The following is a 14,334-nucleotide window of genomic DNA, read 5'->3' on the forward strand; positions in this document are numbered from 1 at the left end:
AGACCCTATATAGTCTTGAGTCCACTGAGTTTCAAGATTGTAACAGACTGATAATCCCAGGCTTATTTTCGGGAGGTTAACGCCATTTATTGTTACGGAACAGTTTTCGGTGAAACAGTAGATTTCAATTGTTCCAACGACACAATAATCGTAAGCCTAGTTCATTGGTTGTTATTTCCCCGCTCTTGAACATAACGTTTACTAAGAAACGAGCTTCGGGTTTTGAAGGGATGAAAAGTAACTTACAGTGGAATCCCCATTTCTCGAACCCTCGATTTTTCGAGCCTCCCGATAACTTAAGTTTTGCCTGCTCGAGCCGGTGAGCCAACACCATGATACTTAATGATGTTTTGGTCCACTCAATATAAAAAAAATTGGGTAGGTATACGTAGCAGGTCGTCTCCTGCTCAGCTATTGAGCTACATTTTTCCAAGGCCCCTGTTATATTTATAAACAGATGGTTGATAAGCCACGATTATTTTTATTTATTTCTCTTCTTGATCCAAAAACGTCTTTAAAGGCCTCTTCATATGAGCCCGGTCAACCGGGCTGGCTCGGTTTCCAAGATCTCGCTTCGTCACTCTTTCCTTCCTGAACATTTCGATGTGTTCATATGAGAAGCCGGGCTGACCGGGTTACCAAGATCTCGGTTTTTGCGACAGAGATCTCGGTAACCGGGATGAAAATTTTCCCATATAAACACTCCAGCCGGGGTAACCGGGACGAAACTTTTTAGACAAAATAGCTTCGCTTTCGCAACATAGCGGCCAAAATGGCATAATTTTTGTCTTGTATGTATTTCCACTTTAGGATTATGCGAATTACCTTTATAAGTAAAGTTACAAGAGTCCGCAACGCTATGATAGTCGCGAATGATACAAGTTTATGTTCCACCAGGTTACCGGGCTCATATGAACAAAAGAGGCCCTAATTCCCGCTCTCTATCGCCTGGTCCATGAACAATCATTTGTTCGGCTGAAAAATGACCGTTTTATGATCTTTTGTGCCCACAATTGTTCTGTCCTTCGGTAAGACTGTCTGAAATCGATAAGATTTGGTTAGCAAATGCCGGACCGATTGTAAGGCATTTCTTTTTATTTCCTCATTCTTGGCTGTCCTCGAGCACTATTTGAATAAGCTCCCAAAATATAATTACCCGTGACATTTGTCGAGATTAACATTCTTCGCAGACCAGACAAGCTTCCTGTGTTTGCACTGTCAAGGAGAACTTCCGCAGTTTTCTAGAACGTTTAAGTGACTTATTCGATGTTAAATGCTCCGCCGGATTGAATAATAATAATGATAAAACAGTTTCAATCACACACTCGCCTTTTCTTCTTGTGGAATCGATCATAGTACCATTCAAATACCTTTTTCACTTCTTTTTTTCTTCAGTCAAAACAGCCGCCGTTTAGTTTGGATGAAGAAGTCACGTTCGTTTATCCTTCAAATAGCAAAAAATCCGGCCACCTTTGGGGTCAGCCGTTAACCGTTTCCTCCCTGAAAGTGAGTGATAGAACGTCTATTATGGTAAGTAGAAAAAGTCAACAGAATCATCAGCAACTGATTTGCCGCGTGTCTCCGTTTTGCCGTATAACGTGGTCTTTTGTAAATTATGGCAAGAACTCCCGTGTTATTTTGGAGGGAAACTAAGAAAGTTGGGTAAGAGCAAAATGAACTTCAGTACCTACCAGTTAAAGCTATACAGTTCCACTTTACATTCACCAAAGCATTTTAGCAAGCTAATTATAGCGAACTGCCATCTCTCGGTCACCTATTTCACACCACACAGAAGATACAGTTCAGTCCCTCTGGGGAATGGATAATGGCCGCTTAAAGGGGGCTGGCCGCTTAATAGAGGTAAAAACAATAGAAAAGCTCTCATCGGGACTATGATTACTGGCTGCCAAATAGGGGTAGCCGCTTTTAAAATAGGGATTCGACTGTAATTCAGCCTTTGAGTGTGTTCGCCGCGAAAATCACAAAATAAGACCAGCAGAATTAATGAAGGTACTGGAAGCAATCGGTAGCCTGCATTATAGCTTCCATTACCTTAATTTATTCTGCTGATCTTATTTTGTGATTTTCGCCAGTTCGCCTCTCAAGTTCGTTGAGACCTTCCTAACTTCCACCTGTCGCTTTTTTTTTCGGTGTCTTTTCCGCCTGAATGAATCCGAACGATGCTTTGAGTTTTTCGCAAAGTTTTGACTTCAGTTTGTGATATATAACTTTTGCAAGACTGTATGGCGACGACGGCGAACAATACGTCATCAGTCAGCGTGACTTGAACTTCCCTAGAACACTGAAGAGGAGTACAGCCAGAAAACACCGGAATATGAGTCGATGACGCTCTTTAACATATCGCATGAAAATCCTGTCTTTCTCTCCAGTAATCCGAGGAGGGTTAGGGTAAAAAAGGGAAAGATTTGAACTCAACAATACGAAGGATCCTGAAGTGTGCCTTTGATTGGGCGAATATGCGGTGTATTTCACGAGTAATGCACACACCCAAGAGATTATCTCTTGACACACTTCAGTCTTTCCGAACACACGGAACAAGGCGTGCTTCTTTAGAAAGTGAAGGGTCGAAACACTGAGCAGGCGTTTTTAATTTCTCTGCCGCGTAAAACAATTTTCTGCTAAATAAACTATTTTTGGAGAGCCAGAATTATTTTACTCGGTGTATACAAATATTTTGGGTGCTAGACTGGGCTTGAAGTGCTATGACGCAGAAGGTGATCAGGTGATGCCCAGATATACATACAAGGGGCAACTTGAGTCGCTAAACCTATATTTGATTTTATTATTAGAAAAATTAATGCTAGTAGATCGACTGAAACTACCAAGGAGAGGTTGAAAGGGTAGAAATAGCTTCAAACATGGGGGAGCAGGGATGACGGAGTGGTGAAAGCGTTCGCCTCCGGTGCTGTATTGAGTTTGTTGTTGGTTCTCGCCTTGCTCCGAGGGTTTTTCTCCGCGTACTCCGGTTTTTCTCCCTCTTGAAAAACTAACCAACATTTTCAAATTCCAATTCGACCGGGGGATAGAGAACCCGCATGAAAACCAGCCAAGGCTGACGTGGCTTCCTCCCTAAATATTGTCATTCATTATTATTTACCATAGCTTTTCCTGTTTTCCATGCGGTTAAAAGCAACTTCACTCAAATCGTCTTCTCTGACGTTACTGACATGTTGTTAATTTTCAAGAATGATATCAGTCTAATTTCACTTCACTCATACTTATTATCAATACAATAATATTAGTAAACGACAGATGTCAAGACTGATGGAAATTCTAGAATACTAGAGAATATATAATATAATATATACTTGTTGACTACTCAAATGAGAAATCTGGCGGAAGATGCGATTCCTCCCAGCAAACAAATACGAACTTAGTTGATCAGGCATTCGAATATTACCTCCATAAGCTTAAAAACTTCAGAAAGCAATAAGACCGCCCTGTAAAGAGATGATTTCGAAACTTTGACTGGATTCGGTCAATTTGCGCAATCCGTTACAATAAACTGTGTCTACTTCCCGGAGTTCTTTAAACTTCCTTCCCAGTTCTTGTTATAACCTGTGCGATTACACAAATATAAACCAGTGGTACTGGTCGTTAATTCATTTTACGCCAAATCGCGCAAGTGATCGGGTTGAAGTAAACTTGCTGAGATCCGGAAGAGTTTTTCCTTACTCCAGTTTACCAAGATGAAGATGGTGGCCGTTTTGTCGCTTTGCGTCGTGATTCTGTGTGCCATGGAATCTGTATCAGGTATTTGCGTAGCAATTTGTTTTTACGAAACTTCGGACAAAACTGAATCAAAATTACATAACTTGGTCGAATACTCGCTTAGCGAAGGATACTGCAAGAAGTTTATTTATGTGCGAAAACGAAAAACTTGGAAAAGATGTAATCGCCGAGACTACGGAACAAGCTACTAGAGTTTCGAACCGAAATATGCCTTCGGACGTTATGCGATTCAGTAAAATATATCTCTGTAAATGTATTAGTCATTGTGTTGAAAATATAACATTTTTTTAAGGAAAACAATGTCCTGGGGGATGGGAGAGTTTCGGGAGCTTTTGTTACTACGCAAGTAGCTCGTCCATGACTTCACACCAAGCCCGGCAGCTCTGTCAAAGGATGGGAGGAGACCTGGTAAAAATCACCAGTGCACCAGAAAACGAGTTTGTCCTGGCACTCGCGAGGAAGAAAGCGCCATTGATGAAACAAATGTGGATCGGCCTGATGTGGACTTCATCCAGCTTCTACTGAAATGATTACTCGGTTCCAGCCTTCAAGAACTGGGCTCCCCACGAACCTAATGGTAACGCCCGAGAACCATGCAGCAACATGTAGACTGGGTACACATCCTTTCTTCCCCAGAGGGCATCTGGTTACTGGAATGACCGCCCCTGTGGAGTTGTCTCAGGCTCTCCCTGTGGCCTGATTTGCAAGAAGCTCCCCTAGCTATACAAGCTACAAAACCTGCGACCAAAGTCACGTCCACAAAAGCCACGCTTGGTGAAGGGACATTTAAAATGGAATTTTTAAAAAATCTTGAAATGTAAGGGGCAGAAAATCATGCCGGCTTAACAATAAATGCTTAAAACCTGAGATTTCTAAGTCCGTTACTGTGTTTATACTGTGGGTGGGTGGGTGGGTGGGGGGAGGGGAGGGGAGGGGAACAGGGGTTCAAAACCTCCCACTTCCCGTACCTGCTCTTCCGCTTTCCGTACTTTTATCTCCCAACTTCGCCTTTTTCCGTCCTGCTCCTGTTTCCCGTAAATTAGGAGACCCCAAACATATCCTGCGCTATCCTTAGGCGTTTCCTTTTCGCCCTTGCTCCTCTTGCCTGCCTCTTGACCTATGACGTACCCACCAAAAAGGGTTTCCAATTTTACTGGAAGTAAGTCTCAGATTTCTAGCCCAAGCGCGAATTTTTGTTTGCTTGTTAGTTCTGAAGTCTCAGAAGACGCTAAATGCAAAGCAAACAACATTTTGGGTTTTTTTGTTCGAAAGCATTTTGCATTTTTTTCCTGATTCCCACCCTCTTAGAACTCCCGCTCTTTCTTCTACCGCTTTCCACCCCTACTCTCCCGGGCCCCCGCTCCCACTCCCACCCGCCCCTTCACTATAGTCGCTGCCACGTACATGTGTCTAAAATCAGTATTGGTGATTAAATCAGACAGGTGAACCATTTTGACCGTTTTCATTTCAATTATATAGTTCGGGTAATTTCGCAAGAATTAGGACTTGGAAAATACCGTAAGCGCGAATAGAGAAGATACAAAGCAAATACGAACCCACGCACGCTAAATACGGTCAATCAAGGCCGCGGAAAAGTATCCAAGAACGGTTATTGAGCAATACAGGAGGGACGCGATCCACGTAATCCTTCGAGCGTAAATACCCCGGGATATTTCATACCGTGCCATAGAAAATACAGCCAATCAGAATACAGGAAAGCCGTTGTATATTTAACAAATAGATTCCATGTTGCTGTGCGTCCTTTCACTGTTAGTATATATCTACTAGCCTTCTATTACGAATGCCGTTCGCTGATTGGCTACGCTATTCACTATGTATTCTGTGATAGATAGTAGCGTAGCAGGGTGCCCTTGGTAACAAAATGATGGCCACTTCTGAGGTCACTTCTTGACGTTTTCGAAGTGTCTGAGAAGAGGATTTAGATAAAGTTTTGAGCGACTATTAGATCTGTACTAAAACAATTAGATTATTCGCTCCCGATTTCTATGCGTGATAGTTGACTCGGGCTGCCCCCTCGTCAACTACCTGGCGTTAGAAATCGAGAGCGAATCAGATCTAATTGTTTTTAAAATAGATCATCACAGATAACGTCAAAATGTGGTAAGAACAAAAAAGTGGCACAGGAGGCCATAGTGTGTCACTGATGCTCTCTTGTCTCTCTTATCCCACTCGTCACTTGTATTTTCTTGGTATATGCACGAGCCTCGAGAAAATTGAAGTGACTCGTGGGATATTCTACGATATACTACTCAAAAGCGGTTCGACCATTTTTGCAAAACCACAAGGTACCTTTTTTAGCCTACTTTTTTTTCTGAAAATAGCAAATAAGAAAAAGACTAAATGGGTAGTGGGCGACGTGGAGGCCTGTTCTAAATCGCGTGTTCTAAATCGAGCGTGACAGGTACAGTGACCTACTGGTTAGTGCACTTGATTCTAAATCGAGCGGTCTGGGGTCCCCGGCTGGAGTCGCATGTGTTGTATACTCTCACCGTGCCTTTCTCAATCCGATAGGTACTGCCAAACTTAATGCCGAGGGTAACACGTTTGAATTAGAGCAATTAATAAAATAAACATCAAACCGTATTTATTCAAGATATAAATCGAAGTTATTCCATGTACACTTATAATCTCTATTTAGATAGATTTTAAATTTTCTGTGACTAAACTCATTAGCTGTAGGGGCCCTACAAGCCTCAATTGCTTGAGAATAAATAAATTACCAATGTCGGTATCAGTGTGGCAGTGTCCAGCTGCAATTTCATTGCAAAGTGAGAACAACCAAAATGAACATGAAACATGACATTGAATCACAATTGATAATAGTGTATTTTTTTTTTAGAAACTGAGATTTACCCAGCAAACTCCATGATAAAATGGCCACATGATACGAATGGATAAATATAATGAAATTCCACCTGGATAAAATCATTAAGTGCATAATATCTTCATCGACCAACACACCCGTTATTCTAGCTGTTGGACAACATACATTAACTATAGCTTAGAAATAAATAACATACTTCATAAATCACTCCTCAACAAAGAAATTCCACGTTGCAGACGTCCGGTCAGAAATAGCCCTTTTCACAGTTGACTTTTCTGATTTGCATCATAATGCAATCTAGCATGCGTGTGAGGCAATTTTGCACTATTTTGTAGTTTTAGCCCAAAATTGCCTTGCATCCAAGTTGGATTAAACTGTAAAGCAAATGAAAAAACTATCTGTGAAAAGGGCTATCGATCACATCGATGACTTCAAAAATGTGGTAAGAACAAAAGAAAGTGGCACAAGAGCTCTTAGGCGAGTATGGCACTGATGTTCTTACCACATTTTGATGTCTTCTGTGATCAATTACTGAGCAGAAAAAAAAAAAATAAATGAAGTCACCTACAAGTCTGTCCTCCAACTGATTATAAGTAAGAACCATTAAAAATGGGCTTAATTCTTTTAGTTACCAGGCAGCCAAATCCTGAAACACACTTCCAAATCAATATCGCACTGTTACAGATTGAACATCTTCTGCAAATTTCTAACATTAGGTAGCTTGAAGAAATAAGTAGCAATGCTACTTTGTAAATTCAAGGGTAAATTAAGTTTATGATGATGAAAATTGGAGAATAAATAACCAATAGTCTTCATTTGGCGTGGAAATATACTGCTTGGATATTTGTCCGCCAACATTATCTGTTCTGAGAAGCAAACAGTTTTCTGAGAGCACAGCTCAAGGAAAATTGTGAGCTTTGAGGAACATATAATGTCCAAGGACAAATATCCAAGCAAATTTTCACGCCAAATGGAGGCTATTGTGTTAATAATCCTTCAAATATTTTCCTAACACGCGTTTTAGCACTTCAGCACTTTAGCTGGGGAGTATTCAGTCATCTGACACGTTTAAATGAATCGTGTGCAAGTGAAAACATATGACGGATTATAATTCAACATTTTATATAAACTGTTATATATTTACCACAGTAGTCTGTTCTGGCCAGCTGAGAAACAGTGCTAACAATGACAAATAGAAAAAAGATGAGGGGTTTCTCCCTGAATAAGTTTACCTCATCTTGTTTTTACAAAGAAGCTACAAGAAGAGGACTGGATTCAAAGGCTAACATTCTTTGCACTATTCTCCAACTGACCTAATGGCTGGAACAGGTTGTAATAAACAGTGATATTTGAGAGCCTTTACTAATTATCTACCTTAATTTTCTACTAATTAGCATGATTGACATGCAGTCATCACATGACATTAATACAAAAGGAAAAAACTCAAAATTTTACACATCTGGTTTTTTCAATGTGGCTCTTCACTCCATGACCATCTGTTGGGCTCGGAGGCCTTCTCCACATCTGGACAATACCCGTTAACACATTCCTCCTTTAACATGAGGACAGCTTCAGCCAGCTGCATGTAATCCTCCTTAACATTGTACACTTGAGCTGATACTCGGCACCACAAGGAGGCCTGCACACTGACAAAAGTAGCAACAACTTTGTACTTGTTGTAGACATCGCTAATCATCTTATGAGCTCCTTCACATGTTGCACCATAGGCTACAGACATTTCACTTGGGATGCGGATGACTGCCATGCATGGAGCACGTATGGAGTCTGGGATGGGAAGTACCTCTGTGTCCCAAGCTTCTGCTAGCATTGTTGAAGCCCAAGATGCAAGTTGGCTGTTGTACTTTGTTATGGCGCTCTAGTCACAACAAAAAACAAATAAGATGAACTATACTTGATTCCAACTACAGCAGGTAAGTCTTTACAAGTCTGGTGGTATGAGACCACTAGAGGAATTTCTGATTCCTGAGTAAGGGATGCTAGCCCATTGCAGGCCACCAACTCCCCTGCACTGCAATAATGGGTAATTGTGAAGAACAGCTCCTGTAAAACTGTCAGTAACCTGTCAGTAGCCTGTTGGTAGCTTATAAGTAACCTGTTGGTAACCTGTCAGCCACTGAACAGTTGACTGACAGTCAGTTTGCGATCTTTTCTTCATATCATTGTCATCATAGTCCTAGCTCTCCTCTGGGTCCAATCAGGGAGAATAGGGCCATACTTACCTAATAAAGTTTGCCTAGAGAGGCAACCCAAGACTGAAACGTCTTGTCCAAGAAAGTGACACCATCAGAACGACTCAGAATGACACCAGCAGCAAAATCACTGCAACTCTCACTACCACAAAGCTACTTAGGATGAGCAGGTTGGCCACAACAAACACTTAACATCAGGCATGATAGCATACAACACCCAATATCTTCAACTTCTTGTCAGAAATGACCAATTCCCTCTTTTGCCACTTGGCCATCAGATAATAAACATTAATCACAACTGTCAAACTGGGTCATTAAAATCAGGGTTTGATCTCATTCGCAGTTAACTTAAATATAATAAAAAATACTAAATACATTCTAAATACATCCTATTTCCTTGCAGTGAATGGATTTCAAAGAGTGCTCAACTCTTGGAGGAGCATTGAATATTAACTGAAACCAGTTCAGGACTTCAGGAGTGATTCATCGTTTTATCGCTACAGTCCTGTTTCGTATGGTCAAAGAGTGACCACACTCATCAGGCAACATCATGTTGCCATGATGAGTGTGGTCACTGTTTGACCATACGAAACAGGACTGTAGCAATAAAACGATGAATCACTCCTGAAGTCCTGAACTGGTTTCAATTAATAAGATTAAATACATATATAAATAGCAACAAAGTAATCTGGGCTTGTAGTACATGCATGCAAAACCTTGCATTCAGAAGTAAGCTCAAAAATTAGTTGTTGAATCTTATTAGTTTTGATTTTGCACCAACTTAATATTATCATTCTGAACTAATTGTAACACTTTAAAATTCATTTATTACTGTCACTGAAAGATTAGAAAACAACAAAACCAAAATCATATACTACATTATTGATGAATACATAAGCCATGCACCCACCATGCCACCAATTTCTTGATAGAACTTGAGAGCAGTTGCAGCTGAAGTGTAAGGTGTGTGATCAATAGTACCTTGCTGAAAGAACCTGTCCTGAAGGCTCTTGTCATGGCTCCATGACACAATTGATGGAACTATGATGTCATTGAATTTGGGGCTCACCCACAGTATGGCACAACCACGTGGAGCGAACAGCCATTTATGAAGATTTCCTAGTAAGTGGGGAAAAATGACTTAACATTATGAAAAAATTAATTGTGAACCGCTTGGAAATGGATTATAAACAACTTTCTAACTGAAAAGCTGGGTATTGACAAGAGAGTAACTACCCTTTATTACTGAACAGATATAAACATATTTTCATGATCAGACGATCACCAGGATGCTTGAATCAGCTTACAATGTTTGCAGGAGCACTATGTACAGGAAATTTAACAAACAAAAGTTGCTGTAATCTCACTCTTTTGCATTTGTACGGAGTGAAAAATCTATGAAACCTGTAGTTTTGGTCACTTTAGTCTGACATTTAAAGATCAAAGGATGTCATTTTATTTTACTCTTTCCAGTTGTAAGAAAATCCTTGTCTGTTGCCCTGGTTTTCTCTACTCTAGCAATTACAAATGCATGATATAGCTTTACTTTGTTAATGAAATAATTTTAAAATTGTACATTATAGTTAATAAACTGTATCTTAATTAACTGAACCTGCTGTTAGTGAGCTTTAATCTATAAAAAGGCAAGTCGACCACACAGCAATGTTTCAGCCCGAAAATTTTACTTGAGGGCCAAATTGGCCCCTGAAGATCTTTTTTAGGGGCCAATTTTTTCAGAAAGGGGCCAATAAATTGAAAGCTACAGAAGGAAAAAAAGCATCAGGGTACCAAGAAAAAAAACCAGCTTATTAGGATCTATGATAAAATTTAATATTAAGTGCTTTTTGAAGTGTTTCTACTCTATAAACTTTCTTTTGAATCAGATACCAGTATGAAGGATCCGTGTATTACAAGAGAACAATCCTTAGGCATACCTGACCTAGTCAATGATCAAGGGTTTGCAATGCATTATAGGACGTTTTTTAACACGGTCAGCCATTTGGAAGTTTTACGATGTGAGAGAATCAACAGACCAAAACAAAAGGACGGATTGGCTTCTTTTCTTATGTTGAATGTTTTAGAATGTTGAACGTTTTTCAATATGATTTCTAGAAGGACATTATGTGTGACAAAATAACCGTTGTTGATCGTCAACACACAGAAATGTAGTCGGCATTATGGGAACTAAACCAGAATTTTTGGTTGCCAAGGATGAAACGTTAGTTGCATTGGTGACCGATACTGTCGCAATTTCAAGCCCTGGGATGGCTTTTAAAATACTATGGCTGTGTTAAGCCTGCAGCCTTGTAAAAAGAAAGGGCCAAATTGTCCCTTTTTTCGTTTTTCTGGGGGCCATCTCTGATTCCAACGCGGGATTCCTGCAATGGCGTGGTTTGGCGGAAACACTGCACAGTTAAATGAAAGCTTCAAAATTTTGTCAAGATTGTTGGCTAGGAATATCATAGAGATTATAGCCACACTATGACGAGTTATTCCCTCTATATAGTGTGTCTGCAGGAAAATATGGTACTTCTGTTCATTACAATAAAACAAGTCCAATTATTATAGTGGAATACAACTTATGCGATTCCCTGCAGATGCATTTCATGGAGAAAAAATGATCACTAAACAAACAAAATGAACAATAGCAAACTCAACTAATGAATCTGATAAAAATTGTTTAACTTACCAACAAAGAAGTCTGCCCCAAGCTTGTTAAGATCCAAAGGAATTTGTCCAGGAGCATGGGCACCATCAACCAACACCAAAACATTATGCTTATGGCAGACCTCAGTAAGCTTCTTAACTGGAAGCTTCAATGCGCTAATACTAGTAATTGAATCTACGATTGCCAGCTTTACATTTGGGTTTTCCTGTAAAACTTTCTCATAGTGTTGGACAACCTCAGTAGCATGGTACTTAACAGACCCAGTCATGTCTGATGTTGGAAATGTAATATTAAGGACCAGTAATTTGGCTTTCTTCTCTCGGCAGATCTCCTGTGCTGTCATCTGGACAGAACCATAAGTTTGATTTGTTATAAGAATGCCATCACCCTCATTAAAATCAATACACTTGAGAACTGTGTTGATACCAGATGTTGCATTAGCAACAAACACCATGTCTTTGACATCTGCTCCAACAAACTTGGCTATAGCTTCTAGAGATGAGTTCCACAGATTCTGCACCTTGTATCTGAACCAAGCATCTGGACATTTTTCCATCTCTTCCTGGGTATTAAAGGAAGAATTTGCGACAAACTGAAATTAATTAATTATGCCATAAAATTCAATCTATAAAATTAATAAATAAGGGAAGGGTGGCCATGGAATGCCAGGAAGAACGCTCAAGTCCGCTCGCTACACTATTCTTAGGGGTAAAACAACTAAAAGCATGTGATGTAAGGCCAGCCCAAAGAGAACAGATGACCACTGACTCTCACTAGGCAAAAAACTGTCACACTGCTAACAACAGTGAAGTGGCCAATAAAGACTTCAAGCTGATGAAAACATGAATACTGTTAACATTCAAATTCTTACAGAAAAACACTAACTGCACTTAACATCAGCACTTTGTCTTCATAGTTAACTAGGTCACATTGCATTTGACTGCGTTAATTACCTGAAATTGCCATCGAGCCTCCATAACTCTCTTAGGAACAGTACCAAATGATCCATGGTTAGTCACTATGACACCATTATCAAGCATAAACTTGCTCTTTTTCATATTTTTGCCATACATAGCTTGCCTGTAGTCTGGGCCAAATATGAAAGTGAACACCGCACTGACTGACTTGATCACTGCTGCCCACCACACAAACACAACAAATGTTCCAAGTTGACAAAGCCTAGAGTGAAAAATACAAAAGTCATTGTTTCTATAAGAAATTATATGCACTACAAGAACTCAGTTTAAGCTCAATATATATAGAAATATCTCCATACAACAAGATACCCACATCACAGACATACTTTAAAGGGGCTAGGTCACGCTATTTTAGGTAATTTTGTTTAATTTTGTTAATTATGAGTTCTAAATGTCAAATTGGCAGAGCAAAAGTCTTTCATTTGCAAAATCACGGCCACATAACAACTGAGAATGATTTTCCAGCTGTGTAAATGACATTTTGATATAAACTGATATAAATTTGAAAAAAGGTGGGCCGATGTTTTTCAAATTTACCCAAATGCAATCCATTTTAATCCTCTCCAGTTTTGCCCATCCATGTCCCTTCTAGGCTTTTCTGTGTTTTGCTCGAGATCTTCTATAGTTTTGAGCTGTTTTTGTGATATTTTAGTTAATTCTATGACCATTTGATCAGTGCTGAAATTGCCTAAAATTGCGTGACCTAGTCCTTTTAAAGTGGCTTTCATCACAAGCTTTATTTGAGAACATTTTCTGAAGGAAATAGTCAATTTTCACCTTGCACCTCATTGTGTAAACACTTTGGAAAGAAGCACTAAGGATTCGTGATTCTCTAGATGCATTTCTCCATGTCCTTTGAAAATTCCTGTTTAATATTATGTGATATAAATGATTCAACTCAACAATGCAATCAAGCATGATGACTATTCCCTAATTATACTAATAATCGATTGCATTCATTTGTTGGTATGATGCCAAATATGATAAAAAAAAACTACGATTTTAACAGAAAGGCCACCACCAAGGTGGCTGTTTTGTTGCTAAGAATCATGTGCTTATTGGAAAATGACCATGGCCATTCAAGGTGTTTTGAAGGTGGTTGAGGTTCACCCAAGGGTTTCCAAAGATACCCAGAACCTTTATAAAGATTTCCAATCTTCTGAATATTTTCCAACGTCATTTGAGGTTTTACAAATATTTTTGGAATATTCCGAAGATGGGCCCTGCAGGTAGTCTATTTTTTAAGAGTATCAAAAGCAAGTAATGTAATCACATGATATTCTTGTGCAATTTTGAAAAAAAAAAGCACTTTTAAATTTTTCTAAGACTACAATCTACTCTCCGCCTTATCCCGTTGAATAATTTACCCTGCGTGGTTGTTTATTCCAAGTAGCAATTGAAATCATACATGTGTTACTGTATACCTCCACATATCAGCCGTTTTACATAGGATTTCAATAAGCTCCAAGTCGGGTCCATAGTTCCAAGTTGGTCTCCTATTACCAACTATATCGGGTCTGACTGATTTCCTTCAACCAAGGAGCAATTCAACTTCGATCTTTAGACATTACATTAAATGTTGTGCCACAGTACCTTCTGATACGGCTTCCTTGCAACGAATCAACGTCCATGTCCATTACGACAAGTCATAAAACTTGAAACACAACTACAACTTTTCTCATACGAGTTTCCAAATTTTGGACCGAATTCCGAATTAATTAGCTCTCAAGCTGAATCAGAATACAAAATTTGCAAGTGTGGATGAACACTTAATTAAGTTAAGAGTGATCTATACAAGAACATATTTCGTCAATTCTTTCGATCATCTGTGAAGTCAGAAGATCACCGCATCACCGAACAAATTTCATCGATCCCAGATCC

The 14,334-nt window shown here is 39.5% G+C and overlaps 2 protein-coding genes across 3 annotated transcripts; one reads left to right on the top strand and one right to left on the bottom strand.

Annotated features, from left to right (window-relative positions):
* Positions 1-1,366: 1,366 nt before the first annotated feature.
* On the top strand, positions 1,367-4,620 carry LOC149102263 (perlucin-like protein). Its single transcript, XM_089274702.1, has 2 exons — positions 1,367-3,774; positions 4,046-4,620. The coding sequence occupies exons 1-2, from the start codon at positions 3,711-3,713 to the stop codon at positions 4,276-4,278; spliced, it is 297 nt and encodes a 98-aa protein (XP_089130828.1). The 5' UTR covers positions 1,367-3,710; the 3' UTR covers positions 4,279-4,620.
* A 1,716-nt stretch (positions 4,621-6,336) lies between these two features.
* Positions 6,337-14,331, bottom strand: LOC110066343 (uncharacterized). 2 transcript variants are annotated; one of them, XM_020773564.2, is made up of 5 exons: positions 14,047-14,331; positions 12,430-12,655; positions 11,498-12,038; positions 9,719-9,927; positions 6,337-8,474 (listed from the first exon to the last, which is right to left on the bottom strand). In XM_020773564.2, exons 1-5 carry the CDS (start codon positions 14,088-14,090, stop codon positions 8,067-8,069), a joined length of 1,428 nt encoding a protein of 475 aa, XP_020629223.1. In that variant the 5' UTR covers positions 14,091-14,331; the 3' UTR covers positions 6,337-8,066. The 2 variants fall into 2 exon arrangements, with proteins under 2 accessions (XP_020629223.1, XP_020629224.1); XM_020773565.2 differs by lacking the exon at positions 14,047-14,331 and adding an exon at positions 13,878-14,040.
* Positions 14,332-14,334: the final 3 nt, after the last annotated feature.

Source organism: Orbicella faveolata, unplaced genomic scaffold, assembly GCF_042242905.1.
Source record: "Orbicella faveolata isolate gen_17 unplaced genomic scaffold, um_ofav_v1 contig_36, whole genome shotgun sequence".
NCBI lineage: Eukaryota > Metazoa > Cnidaria > Anthozoa > Scleractinia > Merulinidae > Orbicella > Orbicella faveolata.

Coding starts and splice junctions, on each gene's coding strand:
- LOC110066343 (XM_020773564.2), bottom strand. CDS start 14,090: ATGGACATGGACGTTGATTCGTTGCAAGGAAGCCGTATCAGAAG. Junction 12,039..12,429: donor AGGCTCGATGGCAATTTCAG/GTAATTAACGCA, acceptor TTTAATACCCAG/GAAGAGATGGAAAAATGTCC. Junction 9,928..11,497: donor TGGGGCAGACTTCTTTGTTG/GTAAGTTAAACA, acceptor CCCACTTACTAG/GAAATCTTCATAAATGGCTG.
- LOC149102263 (XM_089274702.1), top strand. CDS start 3,711: ATGAAGATGGTGGCCGTTTTGTCGCTTTGCGTCGTGATTCTGTGTGCC. Junction 3,775..4,045: donor TGCCATGGAATCTGTATCAG/GTATTTGCGTAG, acceptor CATTTTTTTAAG/GAAAACAATGTCCTGGGGGA.